At 36.3% G+C, this 19,501-nt stretch overlaps 1 protein-coding gene across 3 annotated transcripts in view; it reads left to right on the top strand.

The window, feature by feature from the left end:
* The window catches only part of UCHL3 (ubiquitin C-terminal hydrolase L3), a 41,630-nt gene that overhangs the window by 4,473 nt on the left and 17,656 nt on the right, over window positions 1-19,501 (top strand). For all 3 annotated transcript variants that reach the window (XM_088842673.1, XM_055426470.2, XM_055426472.2), the window contains 4 exons: window positions 3,733-3,861; window positions 6,337-6,493; window positions 6,839-6,924; window positions 8,787-8,834. In XM_088842673.1, the coding sequence (XP_088698799.1) occupies window positions 3,733-3,861; window positions 6,337-6,493; window positions 6,839-6,924; window positions 8,787-8,834 (420 nt within the window). Of the gene's footprint in view, window positions 1-3,732; window positions 3,862-6,336; window positions 6,494-6,838; window positions 6,925-8,786; window positions 8,835-19,501 lie in introns of those variants that run through there.

The raw sequence follows: 19,501 nt of genomic DNA, 5'->3' as shown, positions 1-19,501 counted from the left end.
TTACATATACATTTTGTTTTATAACTTTATAGCAATATGACTTGGGGTTACATAAAACTAACCAATAAGTTTAAATTACCTTATAAGGGTGTATGACACTTTTCCTTGACAGTGTGCCTTTTAGAGCTGTCAGTTCTGTGCAGGTAGTATTTGGTATCTGGAGTATGTGGCACTGATAAAATAAATACCTGGTTTCAGATTAGAAGCCAAATGTATCTTTCCTACCTCTTTAATGTGGCACAGATGAAACCAAAAATATATTAAATATTCATTATTGGCACAGCTTAACAGACATATGCAGACATACAGATGACTAGATTAAAATAGAGATACAGTTTTCAACAAATTCAACAAATTTGTTGCTGGTTCCATAAATATAACTTGAGTGTCTGTGGTATGGGATTAAAAAGATGAATAAGACATAGTTCCTTCCCTGGGCTCTGCAGTCAATATTAGTCCTTTTTTGGTTTCTAGATAGAATTGAATATTGAGGAGGGCATAGACTAAGAATTTCAGAGACAGTGGAGAAGGGAGAGGAAGTAGTTTGGAATACTTCATTGAACTTTATTAAAGTCTGGAATCATGAATAAGAATCAGATGAAGAATTGGTATTAGCTAAAAACGACAGAATGATTTCTGTTCGTTTCCAAGGCAAACCATTGATTATTACAGTAATCCAAGTCTATGCCCCAACGAGTAATGCTGAAGAAGCCGAAGTTGAACAGTTCTATGAAGACCTACAAGACCTTTTAGAACTAACACCCAAAAAAGATGTCCTTTTCATTATAGGGGACTGGAATGCAAAAGTAGGATGTCAAGAAATACCTGGAGTAACTGGCAAATTTGGCCTTGGAGCACGAAATGAAGCAGGGCAAAGGCTAATAGAGTTTTGCCAAGAGAACGCACTGGTCATAGCAAACACCCTCTTCCAACAACACAAGAGAAGACTCTACACATGGACATCACCAGATGGTCAACACCGAAATCAGATTGATTATATTCTTTGCAGCCAAAGATGGAGAAGCTCTATACAGTTAGCAAAAACAAGACCAGGAGCTGACTGTGGCTCAGATCATGAACTCCTTATTGCCAAATTCAGACTTGAATTGAAGAAAGTAGGGCAAACCACTAGACCATTCAGATGTGACCTAAATCAAATCCCTTATGATTATACAGTGGAAGTGAGAAATAGATTTAAGGGACTAGATCTGATAGATAGAATGTGCCTGATGAACTATGGACGGAGGTTCGTGACATTGTACAGGAGACAGGGACCAAGACCATCCCCATGGAAAAGAAATGCAAAAAAGCAAAATGGCTGTCTGAGGAGGCCTTACAAACAGCTGTGAAAAGAAGAGAAGCGAAAAGCAAAGGAGAAAAGGAAAGATATAAGCATCTGAATGCAGAGTTCCAAAGAATAGCAAGGAGAGATAAGAAGGCCTTCCTCAGCGATCAATGCAAAGAAATAGAGGAAAACAACAGAACAGGAAAAACGAGATCTTTTCAAGAAAATTAGAGATATCAAGGGAACATTTCATGCAAAGATGGGCTCGATAAAGGACAGAAATGGTATGGACCTAACAGAAGCAGAAGATATTAGAAGAGGTGGCAAGAATACACAGAAGAACTGTACAAAAAAGATCTTCACGACCAAGATAATCACGATGGCGTGATCACTCACCTGGAGCCAGAAATCTTGGAATGTGAAGTCAAGTGGGCCTTATAGAGCATCACTACGAACAAAGCTAGTGGAGGTGATGGAATTCCAATTGAGCTATTTCAAATCCTGAAAGATGATACTGTGAAAGTGCTGCACGCAATATGCCAGCAAATTTGGAAAACTCAGCAGTGGCCACAGGACTGGAAAAGGTCAGTCTTCATTTAAATCCCAAAGAAAGGGAATGCCAAAGAATGCTCAAACTACCGCACAATTGCACTCATCTCACACGCTAGTAAAGTCATGCTCAAAATTCTCCAAGCCAGGCTTCAGCACTATGTGAACCGTGAACTCCCAGATGTTCAAGCAGGTTTTAGAAAAGGCAGAGGCACCAGAGATCAAATTGCCAACATCCGCTGGATCATGGAGAAAGCAAGAGAGTTCCAGAAAAACATCTATTTCTGCTTCATTGACTATGCCAAAGCCTTTGACTGTGTGGATCACAATAAACTGTGGAACATTCTGAAAGAGATGGGAATCCCAGACCACCTGACCTGCCTCTTGAGAAACCGGTATGCAGGTCAGGAAGCAACAGTTAGAACTGGACATGGAACAACAGACTGGTTCCAAATAGGAAAAGGAGTACGTCAAGGTTGTATATTGTCACCCTGCTTATTTAACTTCTCTGCAGAGGACATCATGAGGAATGCTGGGCTGGAAGAAGCACCAGCTGGAATCAAGATTGCTGGGAGAAATATCAATAACCTCAGATATGCAGATGACACCACCCTTATGGCAGAAAGCGAAGAGGAACTCAAAAGCCTCTTGATGAAAGTGAAAGAGGAGAGTGAAAAGGTTGGCTTGAAGCTCAACATTCAGAAAACGAAGATCATGGCATCTGGTCCCATCACTTCATGGGAAATAGATGGGGAAACAGTGGAAACAGTGTCAGACTTTTATTTTTTGGGGCTCCAAAATCATTGCAGATGCTGATTGTAGCCGGGAAATTAAAAGACGCTTACTCCTTGGAAGGAAAGTTATGACCAACCTAGATAGCATATTGAAAAGCAAAGACATTACTTTGCCAACAAAGGTCCGTCTAGTCAAGACTATAGTTTTTCCAGTGGTCATGTATGGATGTGAGAGTTGGACTGTGAAGAAAGCTGAGCACCGAAGAATTGATGCTTTTGAACTGTGGTGCTGGAGAAGACTCTTGAGAGTCCCTTGGACTGCAAGGAGATCCAACCAGTCCATTCTGAAGGAGATCAATCCTGGATGTTCATTGGAAGGACTGATGCTAAAGCTGAAACTCCAATACTTTGGCCACCTCATGCGACGAGTTGACTCACTAGAAAAGACTCTGATGCTGGGAGGGATTGGGGGTGGGAGGAGACAGGGACGACAGAGAATGAGATGGCTGGATGGCATCACCGACTCGATGGACATGAGTTTGAGTGAACTCCAGGAGTTGGTGATGGACAGGGAGGCCTGGCGTGCTGTGATTCATGGGGTTGCAAAGAGTCAGACAGGGCTGAGCAACTGAACTGAACTGATGCTGATTTACTACTAAAATAAGTCTTTATATACTAGAACTTAGATGCGTTTCATTAAAAATCAAATGTTGAGAATGAGTTTTAAGGTATCAACCAAGCCACCTTGTATATGTTTGGTGAAGTCCTGGCTGTTCAATCCCAAAGTAATGAATTTGGGGGCGGAGGGAAGGAGTTTTGCTTCAGTTAAATGTTTGTTAAGTGAATGAATAAATTGCTCTCTTCTCACATAATTCATGAAGAACCTGCTTTACTTTATTCTTATTGAACATCAGTAATATTTATACCTTCCATTCCCTTTTGTATATCAGATAGATAGTATTGCTGCTACTGCTAAGTCGCTTCAGTCGTGTCCGACTCTGTGTGACCCCCATAGACGGCAGCCCACCAGGCTCCGCCGTCCCTGGGATTCTCCAGGCAAGAACATTGGAGTGGGTTGCCATTTCCTTCTCCAACATAGTATATACACATTGGTTATTTTCCTGTTATAAAAAAACTTTTCCTATTTTTTTCCTCTTTTCCCAGTTTCTCAAACAATTAGGTCTGCATCCTAACTGGCAGTTTGTTGATGTATATGGAATGGATCCTGAACTCCTTAGCATGGTACCAAGACCAGTGTGTGCAGTGTTACTTCTCTTCCCTATTACAGAAAAGGTAATTGTTAAGTAAGAGAGTTTCTGGGAAATGCAGAGTTCTTTTTCAGTATTGAGTTAAACCTGTGCTCTTCTTTAAGAACAGATAACTCTATTCTTGCATAAAATGAGGAAATCTAAGAGTGGGGACATCTTAAAAATCTAATTTTATTAAAGAGATGTATTTAGATTTTGATTTGTAGATTGACAGAGAAGCCCTGGATTAGTCTTTTAAACTTGGATAGTTTTCTATTTTTTTCTAAATATGGTTAATATACCTCATCTGTTTTGATGTGACATTTACTCACATTTTGATGTGTATACTTTAGAAATGGATAATCTTAAATCTGTTTTAGAAAATATATGAATACAGAATATCTATTCAAATTTTCACTATATAAAATATGTAAATTTTTTAAACACATACATATATAAACAAATCTTTGTTTTAAGGAGGTAAGTATAACTAATGACATGGGTTACATTATTTTCAGAAAAAAACTTGATTTGGGTGGAAATCTTTAAGCTTAGAATACAGTTTAATTGGCAGATTTAGAATGTGTTGGGGATTCTAAGTAGCTATTCTTAGATCTCTGTATCCAAATTCAGATCTCTCTATTTCAACCTTTCTTCTAGAATGCTAATCATGTAGATGTTGGTATTATGGAGCCAGAAATTTTAGGCTCATTGTAAAATGACTTTGAGACTATAGCTTTTTGATTTTTCTTTTTAAACTTAGAGATAATAGGATGAGCTCAGCATTGTAAAAAATGAAGTAAATGCTTGGGAAGATGTGAGAAAAATGAGTAAGTATTTATACTTACTTATACAAGTAAAGAACATAGTGGCATCTGCCACTTTGTGGTCTCTCTTACAATTTGGTAGATCCCTCTTTCAGCTCATAATAAGTGACATAATAAAGTCACAGGCTATCTATGGATATTTTAGGAGCTATAAAGTATTTTAATTCAGAAACTGATTATGTAGTTGTGAATGGCTTCAGCATACTAATAGAAAAGGAACTGTCATGGATACCTCATTATGCTTTAAATAAAGTCAGTTCCAGTGTTTTAAATATGCTTTGTTGTAGTGCTTACCAGCCAATGAATCACAGGTGAAGAAGCTATAAATTCATTTCTGTCTCATATTAATATTTTTGTTGTCTCTTGACTCTGTGTTTTCACTGTAGTCTGCCATAATTGCTTTTCCTTTTCTCCTATACCTGCTCTGTGTCATTTCAGGATTTTCTTCTAAACAGTAAATCTTAAGAAGTTATCAAATCTCATTTTGCTTTGTCACCAAGGAGAACTGATATTAGACAACAACGATGACAGACTAAACTGAAGGACTGTGTAAACATTTCAGCAGAAGCCCTTATTGTACTGAACCTTTCAGTTTTTATCAGTTGGACTATATGGCTGAATTAATGGTTCAGAATTTATTCAGAAAATATTATTTTAAAATTTGATTTAGAAGCACATTCACAGAAATTGTTTTTTAAGGCATAGGTGCATTTGTTGTTAAAAGCAGTTCCTTGATTATGTATTTTTAATAGACATCATTTATTTCTGTTATTGCAGGGGTCAGCAGACTTTTTCTGTGAAGGGTCGGCTAGTAAATATTTGCAGGCCTAATAATCTCTGCTATAACTATTTAACTTTGCCTTTTAGTATAAAGACAGCCATAGACAATACAAAGCTAAAACTTTATCTGTGAAACCAGGCAGTGGGCCATATGTGGCCTGTAGCTTGTGGGCTATAGTACGACTCCCTACTCTATTGGAATCTGAAAATTACAGGAAAACATCAAAACAGTAAAGTTATCTTTCTACTCTCTCCCTTCTCTTCACTCAGTTTTTAAAAATTCATTTTCTTCAGGTATAACTGATCTACAGCATTTTATTCTGTCCCCACTCATTTTTTAACCTCATTATTTTTAATGCGTTTTATAGTTGAAAAATAACTTGCTGGAGTTGCACAACTTATAATGGTGGTAGGTTCAGGCAATCAGATGTAGAGCACACACTTTTGACCTAATTATACCGTATTGCTTTTACTGTCAGTTGTTATTGATAATGGTTAATGTTATGAATATCATGTGTTTATAAATGTAGTATGAATTTTGTTAATATGATGTAACAATACAGAAATGTGAAAAATAGAAAATAAAAATTCTCCAGTAATATCTTGGCCCAGAGATAATCTCTGTTACGTTTTTTTTATCCTTTATCACTTTTCAATGCATATATAAATATTTTTTAAAATAATTGAGAATCATATTAATATATACTGACCTAAAACCACTCTATAATAATGGACAGATTTCTAAGTCAGAATATATAAATCCATTCTATTCTTTTTAAAATGCTTTATAGTGTTGCATCAAGATATGCCATGTTAATTTTATCTCCACTGATGTATAGAGTTTTTCCAAGTTTACATTTGAGTCCTTTTTAATGTATTATTTTTCACATGTAGACCTTTTTTTTTTTTAATAGTATGAAGTATTCAGAACAGAAGAAGAGGAAAAAATAAAATCTCGGGGACAAGATGTTACATCGTCAGTATATTTCATGAAGCAAACAATCAGCAATGCCTGTGGGACAATTGGACTAATCCATGCTATTGCCAACAATAAAGACAAGATGCACTTTGGTGAGCAGTTTTTCATTACTTCTTCCCCCTCCTTACGTTGTAAGTTAACTTATTGAGCAGTAGGTGGTGCTCTAGTCCTTTTTCGAAGCAGTAAATAAAGCTTTTCTTCCCTTTTCTTTTATAGTGGGAATGTTCATATTTCCTATTAAGGAAAATACTGATCCTTCCTATTCTTCTGTATTGTTGATAAACAGAGGTTTAAGCCCTGTCATTTATCTTACATTTCTTACTTACCAATGAAAGGGTTTTAACCTGAAAAATAGTTAGCTTGCTTCTAGTACTTTCATGTCTCAGTCTCTTTGAGATACCAGGCCTTTTCAATTTTATCATCCTTAATATTCTCAGAATCTGGATCAACCTTGAAAAAATTCCTGGAAGAGTCTGCATCAATGAGCCCTGAAGAACGAGCCAGATACCTGGAGAGCTATGACGTCGGTACCTTTTTCTGCCTTGCTCTCATATGTGGGCAAAGTTCTGTGGAATTATAGATTCTGTTTGGGAGTTTGTCTTGAAACTACAGTTTTGAGCAATTAAGGATTTGGTCGTATCCATTAAAAAAGGCCTTTTGTACTTTTCAGGTAACATTATCTGAAATAATCATACATGTTGATAAATTGTCACTTCTTTTCTATGTGCAGAGCTGAATGAGAGAAAAAAGGCAGCTTGATTTACAAGTTTATAAAATATCTTATAGTTGACCGTTCCTTACCATTCCCTTCCTGTGGTAAATATATGTTTGGCAATACCCTGTGTGTCTTTCACTGGGAATTTGGAACAAGGCTGAAGACCAATGAATGGAAAAAGCAAAGGTTTAATGGTAGATGTCAGAATATTCTCTAGCTGTTTTATCAGTGTAGTAATATTTTTTCATGTGTGAGGACACAGGCCACATAGTCTAGTTTTAAATGATTATACCATATCATAGAATTAGAGTGGTATTTACATTTATTATATTTGAAATCTATTTTGCTTTTGAAGGCTTTTTACATTTTACTGACATTATTAAGTGGATTGTACATTCTTTGAAACTATAAACAATATTGTGTACAAATAACTTGATGAAACAATCTGTTATGCAGACTTTGAGCCCAGTAAATCCATTGATTTGATTATGTTGTTTTGTCTACGGCCATACCACCCTGAACGCGCCCGATCTCGTCTGATTATGTTGTTTTAGCATTCTCATATACATTGATTAAGTTACTTTTCTTTAAAAAACCTGCAGATCTCATGAAACATCTTTATTTTACATAAAAATAAACAACATAAAAGTCACCAGTAATCCCACCAGTGAGAGGTAGCCACCATTAATACTTTTTATAGGGAGTATATAAGTATATACACAAAATTTGATCACACTGTAATATTGTTTTATAACTTGCTTTTTTCACTTATCACAAACGTATTACATACCAGTAAGTATATATTTGACATCATCATTTAATGGCTGCCTAGCTTTCCATTGTGTAGTATTTTATTTAACCAATAAATTACTGTCAGAAGTTTAATATTTTTCCCTCTTTTTTCACCATTTGAAAAAAATACTACAAGGTATATCATTGTAGCTAAATCTTTGCAAATATTATTAGCTATATATGATTATGTAGAGTTATAATTATAAACTAGAAAAGAAACTGATAGCTCAAACAGATTGCATGTTTTTTTAAAGCTTTGATATTATTGCCAAATTGCCATTCATAAAGGTTGTACTTTCACCTGTAATGTACTTCTTTGTTCATTTCTCTTCATCTTTGCTAATAGTGGGTATTATAAGAGCATTTTTTTTCAAGTTCAGGAACCTGAAATCTCTAGCTTCTGATAAATGCATGCTTTTTGCTCCACATTTCTAAAGTACTGACTGAAGCTGCATGATTAAGCATAAATGGAGGCAGAGCTGCAGAACAGCATGTAACCTGGAGAAACAGATGAGCTAAGCTTTTTCAGTCTCTATCTGTGAGATGCTTACTTTATTCTAGTCTCAGTTGAATAAAGTGTTAAATGTTAGTTCTAACAGTTAAATAACATAAATGACCCCCACTTACCACTGGCAATTGCAGATAAGCAGATACTCAGTTTCCTGAGGCTTTGGAGATTTGTGGGTTGGAAAGCAGAGCAATTCATTTAGTTACTCAGAAGTCATTCTTAAATATTTAGTGTTAAGCTGTTCCAGAAATCTCCTCCAGTCTGTTGTTTCTTAACAAGGCTTTAGATGTTAAAATTTATCATTGTTGTTTTCATTCAAAAGTTGACTATAATCATTTTTTCCTATTAATACTTTATATTCTTATTACAGGCCATTCGAGTTACTCATGAGACCAGTGCCCATGAAGGTCAGACTGAGGTATTTCACATTTTTCAAAACTTTTCCTGCCACATGTGAGTTTAATCACAGTATTGTTGTATGACATGTAGTTTGGAAAATTACTTGGACATTTTTTTTCCTTTGAGGGAATTTGCTTATGTGAAAATAGTCACGAAGTAGCCCAAGAATGTGTGTTGACCAAACACTAACATGATCTTTGATAACAGCCATTTCAGTCTAATCATTGGGACAGATTGCAGACTGTATGCTCTTTGCTTTGGCTAACAGGTGGCCTGAGTCTTCCCCATCAGTTTCCTTTGACTTGCAGGTATTAAAAAAAAATACCCACACTGTAGTAAAGGTAGATAGCTAATATGATTTTCAAGAGTCTTTATCAGGCTCATTTCAGTTCAGTTCAGTTGCTGTGTCGTGTCCAACTCTATGCGACCCCGTGGACTGCAGCACGCCCAGCCTCCCTGTCCATCACCAATTCCTGAGTTTACTCAAACTAATGTCCATTGAGTTGGTGATGCCATCCAAGCATCTCATGCTCTGTTGTCCCCTTCTCCTCCTGCCTTCAATCTTTCCCAGCATCAGGTTTTCTCAAATGAGTCAGCTCTTCACATCAGGTGGCTGAAGTATTGGAGTTTCAGCTTCAGCATCAGTCCTTCCAATGACTATTCAGGACTGATTTCCTTTAGGATGAACTGGTTGGATCTCCTTGCAGTCCAAGGGGCTCTCAAGAGTCTTCTCCAACACCACAGTTCAAAAGCATCAATTCTGTGGCACTCAGCCGTCTTTATAGTCCCAACTCTCACATCCATACGTGACTACTGAAAAAACCATAGCTTTGACAAGATGGACCTTTGTCAGCAAAGTAATGTCTCTGCTTTTTAATATGCTGTCTAGGTTGGTCATAGCTTTTCTTCCAAGGAGCAAGCATCTTTTAATTTCATGGCTGAAGTCAGCATCTGCAGTGATTTTGGAGCCCAAAAAAATAAAGTCTGTCACTGTTTCCATTGTTTCTCATCTATTTGCCATGATCTTAGTTTTCTGAATGTTGAGCTTTAAGCCAGCTTTTTCACTCTCCTCTTTCAGTTTCATCAAGAGGCTCTTTAGTTCTTCTTCACTTTCTGCCATAAGGGTGGTGTCATCTGCATATCTGAGGTTATTGATATTTCTCCCAGCAGTCTTGATTCGAGCTTGTGCTTCATCCAGCCTGGTGTTTGTCATGATGTACTCTGCATCATCATGGCTCAGTTTCTGGCATCAGGCTCAGTTTCTGGCAAAAAACTTCAGTATTCTCTTTACTCAGGAAATCTGTTCTGGGCAATGTGATGAACTTTACCATCTCTACTCTGTTAGCTAGTCATTTATTGAGCTAGGTCATCTTTCTGCTTCTTCTCTTCCCCTTTTTTCACAAGGGTCTCTTTTTCCTGAGGGCTTCCCTCGTTCCCTCCTTCCGTTTCTCCTTTTTCTTCCCTACAAACCTCATTCTCCCACTCTTGGGTGAGGTTTATCAGAAGATTTTTCAGTCAAAATGAATAAAATTTACTTAAAATCATTTAGAGTATTTATAAAACATCTAAGTGTTAACACCAGAGAATTATAGACTTTCTTCTTTCTTATCCCATGTGTGACTTGGAACCATGCTTTTTCATTTACAAAGATAACATTGCCTCTGTGCTTTAAAAATAATGAAAAATTACTGATTTAAGAGTATTGAACATAAATATTCCCACAATGTTCAAAAAAAATTTTTTTGAAGGAGAAAACAGTTTGATACTATGATATGACTTCAGTTTTTTATAGCTCTGTTAACTGTGAATGTTTAAAATAACATAAATAAACATAAACCTAGGAATTTATGTCCCTATAATTATATTATACCTTCTTGGTTGCTCTCAGGTTCTGCTTTCAAAGGTGTGAACCATTGCTTTTTATTTTTTTAATTTTATTTATTTATTTTTGGCTGTGCTGGGTCTTCGTGGCTGTGGGGGCTTTTCTCTAATTGAGGCAAGTGGGGGAACTGAGCCACCAGGGTGGCCCCTGAACCATTGTCTTTTTGACTATGTTTATGCACACACCCAAAGATCGTGTCCAAGTGATTTCAGCACCAGGTTGGAAATGAATGGGATGCTCTGCTTTCTGTATTGCTTTATATAATTTCGTGCTGCAGCCCGTGGTGTCTCAAAGACTCAGACATGACTGGGCGACTGAAGAACAACAATATGAGCTTGAGCATGTTCTTAATCTTCACCATGCTTTGCTTTTTTGTTTGTAAATTTGTAGTGTTAAAATTAGCAATGCAAAGAAGATCAGCATGAGATTGTCATAAAATATGAAAACCATTATTTGTAATAAAGCAATTAAATACTTTAATACATGTTTACTTTAAAAGTTATCTTTTCGGTACCTTTTCTTGCCTTCTTTTTGGCATTTATCCAAATTATGACTTTTAATACCTCCTTTTAGATGATGTTCACATCTCTTTCTCCAGACCAAAACATCTTGCCTTCTATGGGCTTTTTTATATGACTCTTACTGTTTGCATTTTAGCTATTTGCATGCTCTTTTTCATTTATTTAAGATGTGTATTTTTTCATATTTCAACGGCTCTAAAATTATGGTGTATCTTACCATTGATGTCTTAATTTACTTGGTGATATTACCTTCTTTCAGTTCAGTTCAGTCACTCAGTCGTGTCCAACTCTTTGCGACCCCATGGACCACAGCACACCAGGCCTCCCTGTCCATCACCAACTCCCGGAGTTCACTCAAACTCATGTCCATTGAGTCGGTGATGCCATCCAGCCATCTCATTCTCTGTCGTCCCCGTCTCCTCCTACCCCCAATCCTTCCTAGCATCAGACTCTTTTCCAGTGAGTCAACTCATCGCATGAGGTGGCCAAAGTATTGGAGTTTCAGCTTTAGCATCAGTCCTTCCAATGAACACCCAGGATTGATCTCCTTTAGAATGGACTGGTTGGATCTCCTTGTAGTCCAAGGGACTCTCAAGAGTCTTCTCCAGCACAACAGTTCAAAAGCATCAATTCTTCGGTGATCAGCTTTCTTCGTGGTACATAAATTGATATATCTTCAAGCCAGTGGTGCCTTATATGCTCTGAAATGTGGTGTCATATCTCCTGGCTGGCCCTTAAACCTAGAATTGTTGTTGGACTCCTTTGAGTATGCTGCAGAGTACCCAACACCATTCCTGGTGCATAGGCACAACACATATTTATTAATTCTCCAGAATTAGCTCAAAACTATCCTTAGTGGTATAAGAACTACCAAAAAAGGCTAAATCTTGGCCTTCTGTAGTCCTTGAGAAAACCAAACATACTATTGGCCACTATTTCCTCAAAAGGGCACTGTTAACATTTTGTAAAGAGTTCAGTTCTTTATTGTAGGGGTTGTTTTGTGCATTTCAAGGTGGAATATGGACTATTATATTCTAGACATTATATGTCAGTGACTCCCAGTCGTGGAGAGAACAAAGACTCATACCATACATTTCCAAATTTTAGTATCAGCCAGCTTAAAACGCCTGCACCAGGGACAGTTTTTGTGATCTTTTATTTCTGGTTCATCTACCATCTGTGGACGTAAGAGTCTTTGACATCTTATTATCTCCATTGCTCTCCATATTCCAGTACACTGTTTTTTTGTCAGTTCGTACAAAGCACCTCTGTCTTTCCCATTTGTATTTGTTTGATTGGACTGCCATAACAAAATACCGTAGACTTGGATGACTTAGCAAGCTTATTTTCTTTCTTTTTTTAAAATTAGTTAATTATTATTTTTTAAATTTTTGGTTGCACTGGATCTTCGTTGCTGCCCGAGGGCTTCCTCTAGTTGCAGCTAGCGGTGGCTTCTCTTGTGAAGCACAGGCTCTAGGCACACAGGCTTCAGTAGTTGCAGCTCTCGGGCTTGGTTGCTCTGCGGCTTCGTGGCTCTGTAATCTTCTTGCCCCTGCATTGGCAGGTGCATTCTTATCCACTGTACCACCAGGGAAGTCCCAGAAATTTATTTGCTCACTGCTCCATAGGCTGGAACTCAATATCAGGGTGCCATCAAGGTTGCTTTCTGGTGGGGCCTCTCTTCCTGCCTTGTGGATGGTACCTTTTCACTGTGTCCTTAAGTGGCTTTTCTTTTTTGTGCACTTGGAGAGAGAAATCTCTAGTGTCTCTTCCTCTTTTCAAAAGGATACCAGCTCTATAAGATTAGGGCCTCATCCTTATGACTTCATTTAACCTTAATCTCTCCTTAAAAGCCCTGTCTCCAAGCAAAATTATGGTGGGGGTTAGGGCATCAGCATATAAATTTTGGGAGAATACCATTCAGTCCCTAACACCGTTTTTGTGCTTTGTAAGGCCCAATCTTTGTCTGGATATACCTTACTGTTTGCATCGTTGACACCCGCTCATCCTTTAGGTCTCACCTTAAAAGTCATCAGAGAGGCTTTCTTTCATTACTGTTAAGTAGGGCCATCTCAGTGAATTTTCTGTCATAAAATCCTTTTGATTTTCTTCCTGGGATTTTAAAGTCTACAATACTTTTTTGTTTGTTTGTTTATTCCATATGTTTACTAGAATATGAGTCCCATGAGGATATGGGTCATCTTTGTCATATTTACCTTGAATCTCCAGGACAATGCTTGGTGTATAGAGGCATTTATGAAAACTTACACAGTATTAAATAAGGAGCACAGGATGTGGATAGCTTAGGCAAGATACTTTCCTCAACATAAAATGAAAATAATAGCATTTACCTTCTGATGCTAAAGCTGAAACTCCAATACTTTGGCCACCTCATGCGACGAGTTGACTCACTGGAAAAGACTGATGCTGGGAGGGTTGGGGGCGGGAGGAGATGGGGATGACAGAGAATGAGATGGCTGGATGGCATCACCGACTCAATGGACATGAGTTTGAGTGACTCCGGGAGTTGGTGATGGACAGGGAGGCCTGGCGTGCTGTGATTCATGGGGTCGCAAAGAGTCGGACACGACTGAGCGACTGAACTATGGAATTGCTGTGCAGATTCATGAATTAATCATTTAAAGTGCTTAGAATAGTACCCGGTCTTTAATGGGCCTTCACTAGATACTAGGTAGTAATTTTATTTTACTAGGCTTTCAGAAAAATATGGATGGCAGAGATGAAGCTGAACAATAGAGTGAAGCCAGATCAAGGGGTGGCTTGAATTTTACGAACAACGGGGAGTCACCGAAGGTGGTGAGTTTAGTGTCCACCATATCAAGTTTAAAGTGATTTCACAGGTCACCTGTATAGAAGTTGAATGTGGAGTCTAAAGCTCCAGGGAGATACCTGGTGTCTTGTATTGGGTTGGCCAAAACATTCATCCAGGTTTTTCTATAACAGCTTATGGAAGAACCCGAACGAACTTTTTGACCAACCCGTTATCTGGTTTGGAAGTGGTTAGAACCGTGAGAATTCTACTGAGGGAGAATAGTGTGAACCATAATAAACCCCTAGGGCAGCTGGATGTTAAGGAGTGGGTAGAAGAAGAGCTGGTAATAGCAGTGTAATAACAATTGACATCATTGATACTCTCTTTCAGAACATTTTCATGGGAATGGAGTAGGTAGGAACCTTTTTGCATGCAGAGATTTATAGGCTAATTGAGACATCAGTAAAGTTGAGCCACCAAAACACAGTAGTCCTTTCAGAAGATAGGCAATAACATGTGGCCACAGAGTAGTTGTTTACTTGTGTGTTTTTTTTGCATCCCATCATGATTGTCCAGCAGACTTTGGCTAATCCAGAAATTTGGACAGTAGCCCCACCTCACTTATGCTTCATTAGCTTATATTGAAAGTTACTGCTTTCATGTTTCACTTGAGATTGGGAAAATAAAAGAACAACAGTGGGATATGAGGAGATTAAAGTGTTTTTTAAATTGTGAAAAAATATCAGCGATACTATAATGGAAACAACTTGCAAGTCAAATGTAAAGGAAAGAAAATAAAAATCCAAAAGAGTATTTTATTTGCCTTCAAACTCCAGTTTTATTTCATGGGTAAAGCAATTTCTAATGTTTGTGATTTGTCCATATTAATTTAGGAGCCAGCCCAGGTATGAGTAGACATCTCCTGATAATTTATTGTTTAACTTTTCACACAAAAAACAAATTTACTGTATTGCCTAGGAACCTCCATACAAATATATAGTAGTATTGAAAAATAATAGAAACTGGCACAGTTGCTTTATCTATGTATTTAAATAAACTGGCCAATATGGAAAATGTAGCATAAATGCTTTTAATATTTGTGTTTATTTCCTTCAGACCTTTTCTTAGGTTTTTTTTTAAAAAACAGTTGGGATCAAACACTTGTGGGATTTGTTTCTTAATATTTTATCATGAGTATTTTCTTATTTCATCAAAATCCTCTTTATAAATAATTCCTCATGGCAGTGTACTCTCATGTGAATGAATCATAATTTACTTTCTAGTTTCCTTAACTTTTGATATTTTAGATTGTTTTCAATTTTTTAAGCTAAAAATGTAACTTCATTGAATGTCTTTGTTCTTATATTTATTCTAGGTCCTTTGTTTAAGGTTATTTCTTGCAAGTATAATTACCTTGAGTCAAAGGGATGAACATTTCTAAAGTTCTTGTTACATAATATGAAATTACTGTCTTTCTTTCATTTGATTGACCAAGCGATTTGTTTGAGCACCTACTATGCCAAGTATGGTACTGGAAACTATATATACAGAGATAAATAAGATGCAGTTTGTGGTTTCAAGGATCTCTTATTTCAGTGGAGATGGTCTCAAAATTAGCTGTTGCCCATGCTGAATTCTGTTTTTAAGTTTTGGCGTGTTTAATAGAGGGAAATAATATGGTTGATTGCTAAGATCATTTGAAGATTTGTTGTTTTAAGAGTTTCTGAAATGAATTTCAACCATGAAATTAAATTGTAAATGTAATTTATTTTGGTTAGTGTTGTCTTAGAAGGTTTTTTTGACAATATATTGGGTAAGCAGTGGGTAAATTCTGATTTCAGGTATAGGTATACACAATTTAAGATAAATTGTGTGTGTCTGTGTATGTAGCTGGCTTTTTTGGCCCAGTCAGTGCAGACTGTCTGCAGTGCAGGGAGAGACTATGTTAAGTTTTATCTTCATTAGATGTTTAAGAATTATTTGCATGACTTCATTTTACTCTGAAGTATAGTTTTTCATTATTTTGATTATGTTAGAGTTACAAAGAGTCAAGATGTTTACATTTATTTTCCTTTTTTAGGGATTTATTTTCTTTCTTTGACTTTGAAAAAAACTGAAAATATTAGGAAAAAATTGAGTTCTTATATAATGTACAATTTAAATACCTGATTGTCTTGGGAGAATCAGATGGGAACAGTAAATGAAATTCTGATGAAAAGTATCATGCATTTTAAGCTGGATAGTTTTGTCAAGAAACCTGAAATTGCATCTTTCTGACCTCTTTTTTGCCGCCATTTATTTCCCATATCCCATTTTCTTTATTCCATTCAAACATGAACAACTTTATGTCATTCTTAAAATTGAGAAATGCTCTGGAACTTGTAATTTCATTCTGTTTTGGCTTTTTCTTTGTTTCTGTTATCATGTCTTTGTTATATCATTCCTGAATAGAAGCCAGTTTAGATTATGTGTAGAGTTGAGTGGGAGAGCTAAATTTTAAGGTGGAAGTACAAATTAAAGTTAGTCATAGTGGGGGGAAATATTGAAATGGTTCTTTTTTCTGGTCTTTAGTTTTCACGCAGTGATATTGTGCCTGCATACATGTAATCAGTTCTTTATCTAATATCACTTGAAAGTAGGCAATGGTTTAAATTTGGTCAGAATGTAGTTACTACTCTGTCCTGTTTACACTTTTTTCCCCTTTCTTTTAGGTTATCAAGTATTTTGTTCAAATGAGTTAAAGTAGTCTGTTTTTCTTTTTAATGCTTTCTGCATCATCATCTTTTTTTCTCCAGTACCAGGACTTTGGAAATGGAGATATATTACTATTATTACTTTAAAGTAAGTTCTTACATGGAGTAGGAAATGGCAAGCCACACCAGTATTCTTGCCTAGAAATTTCCATAGACAGAGGAGCTTGATGAGCTACAGTCCATGGGATTGCAAAGAATCGGACACGATTAATCGAGCACAAGTTCTTGTATTGAACTTATATTGAACTTGGTCAGTTTACTCTTCCAGACCTGACTAGAAGTAACTCTTTTATTTAAAAACATGTTAAGTAACTCTTCTATTTAAAAACGTCTTCAACAGTAAAAATAGAATTGAAGTTGTATTTGAGGATGGGGGGCTTTTCAGTTTGTTTGATTTTAAACCTCAGCTTTCCAAAACAAATGGTTATTTTGAGATTTATTTGTTTTTGTTTGTAGTCAGTGAGAGTCTTATTTGTAACTACTCTCAAATTGAAAAAAAAAAAAGAATTTCTGGGACAGTGGTCAGCTTAACTATGGTAAGCTTGAGTTTAATGTAATATGTATAGGTCATTATATTGATAGGGATTTCTGACATGGAGAATTGTAAATGGAAGTGAGAAAATACAGTTGTTAAACCAGTAATAGAAACAAATCTCTAAACAATATCTAGAAATCTGTGGGTATTTTGATTTATTAGGTGAGCAAAATGAAGACATTTGCTCTTTTCCATGGAACAAGTAGTCATATTTTGTGTATTTTGATATATAGCCCATGTTTCACTTTGACTTCTTTGCCAACTGAACATGGATACTTTGTAGGAAATTTGCATTTTTTGCATGAATCTAGTTAATCCTATTTTAAATTTGTACCTCAAATTTAGTGTGATTCAGTATATTACACTGAAATTTATTCAAGTCTACAGGAATCCCTTTGGAATTAATTTATAATTTTGATTCTAAACTTTTAAAGTTTTATATATGAAGTGAACTGAACTGATATACCCTTATACACATATGGCCACCTTTATAATTTTACTTATTTTTGTGGCATTTGGCAGCTCTAGAGAAGTTCCTAATTTTTTTTTTCTTTCCCTGTGCCATTTTTTAGACTCAGTGGTGTCTTTAAAGTTTGAAAGGACATGTCCTATTCTTGAAATAATTTTAATTTCATGATTAAGTACATATTTTATCAACAAATCAATTATAAAAGAGTGATTTAGTAAGTAGGTATTCAAGCCAAAAGTTCTCACCATGAGATACCTAGCGTTGCTGGAAACACTGGGAATCACTTTGGGATATTACAGTATCAGTTGTGACTATTCTTGTGTCATTTATGGGTGAATGCAATTAAAATTGACTGCTGACATACATATCATTTTCCAAGTATTCTCTTCAGTCTCATTGCTTCTAAAAGTATGTCTGTCTTCTTATAAGGATGGTTACCATTTACTAAATACATCTTAAGTGGTGGGCATTATACTCAGCACTGTGTGTATCCTGTTCTAATCTGCTCAGTTCTGAAAGTTAGATACTACCCCATTTTACAGACTGGAAGACTAAGAAATTATTAATTTGCCAAAGTCACACAGCTCATAAGTACTGCCCTTGCTCTTAAGGCAGCAAAATGTATTGGTGAATCAAAATTGCTAAAAGAAACAAAAACAAAGTGAAGTTTTAAAAATTTTTAGTTTGTCCTAAAAGCAAGGTTAGATACAGCGAATAATACCACTATGTAATGAATTTTAAATGACTGTTGGGCATTGTGCTGAACACTTTGTTCTTTGTTGCCCTTATAGCTAAGTTAGCTCTTAGTCAGTAGTAGATTTTTCCCTATATTAAATCTAAAATCTTACCCATAAACCAACCAGTCTTTTGGTAATTATGTTATGTATATTTTGGAAAATAGTCATTAAAGTGTCTACCAACCAATGATCCCTTTATATTCAGGAAATTACAGGTTATAATGATATTTTGCTTAATAACGGCTTGCCCTTTAAATGGGAAAACATTTTGGGTGTAAGCCAAAAATCTACTTACTTTATTTTAACATTTTAGAATAATTTAGATTTAAGCACTTAAGATAAACCATCAGTTGCTTTCTTAATAGAGAATTAATATTAGTCTGACCCTCTGCCCCCTTTGTTAAAAGGTCCATATCATTTCTTTTTAGCGTTTATTGCATTTCTTATTCTTGAGTTATTATTAAGTACTTTAAAGAGTTATCTCTTTATTTTTCATACTCACAGAGACATGTATACTAACTGAAGGAAAAGTAATTTGACTTTTTAAATCATACACTCGAAATAAAATCTTTTTTTTAAAGGCTTGAAATATTTTTTAAGTCTCCATGGCATTTCTAATTTTGTGGTTATTAAACAGTTTATAGAGTAATTGATGGAGAAGGCAATGGCAAGCCACTCCAGTACTCTTGCCTGGAAAATCCCATGGATGGAGGACCCTGGTAGGCTGCAGTCCGTGGGGTCGCTACGGGTTGGACACGACTGAGCGACTTCACTTTCACTTTCACACATTGGAGAAGGAAATGGCAACCCACTCCAGTGTTCTTGCCTGTAGAATCCCAGGGAAGGGGGAGCCTGGTGGGCTGCTGTCTATGGGGTCACACAGAGTCAGACACAACTGAAGTGACTTAGCGGCAGCAGCAGAGTAACTGAATCATTTTTTCATATACAAAATGACATATGCATTAACTGTGAAGGGAAAGTAATCTGACCTTTTAAGACCCATGTTTTTTTTTTTT

This window comes from Moschus berezovskii, chromosome 13 (assembly GCF_049115385.1).
Source record: "Moschus berezovskii isolate FMDL1 chromosome 13, NW_MosBer_1.0, whole genome shotgun sequence".
Lineage (NCBI taxonomy): Eukaryota > Metazoa > Chordata > Mammalia > Artiodactyla > Moschidae > Moschus > Moschus berezovskii.
Note: the sequence above shows the minus strand (reverse complement) of the source record. Positions and strands in the feature narration are given on the sequence as shown.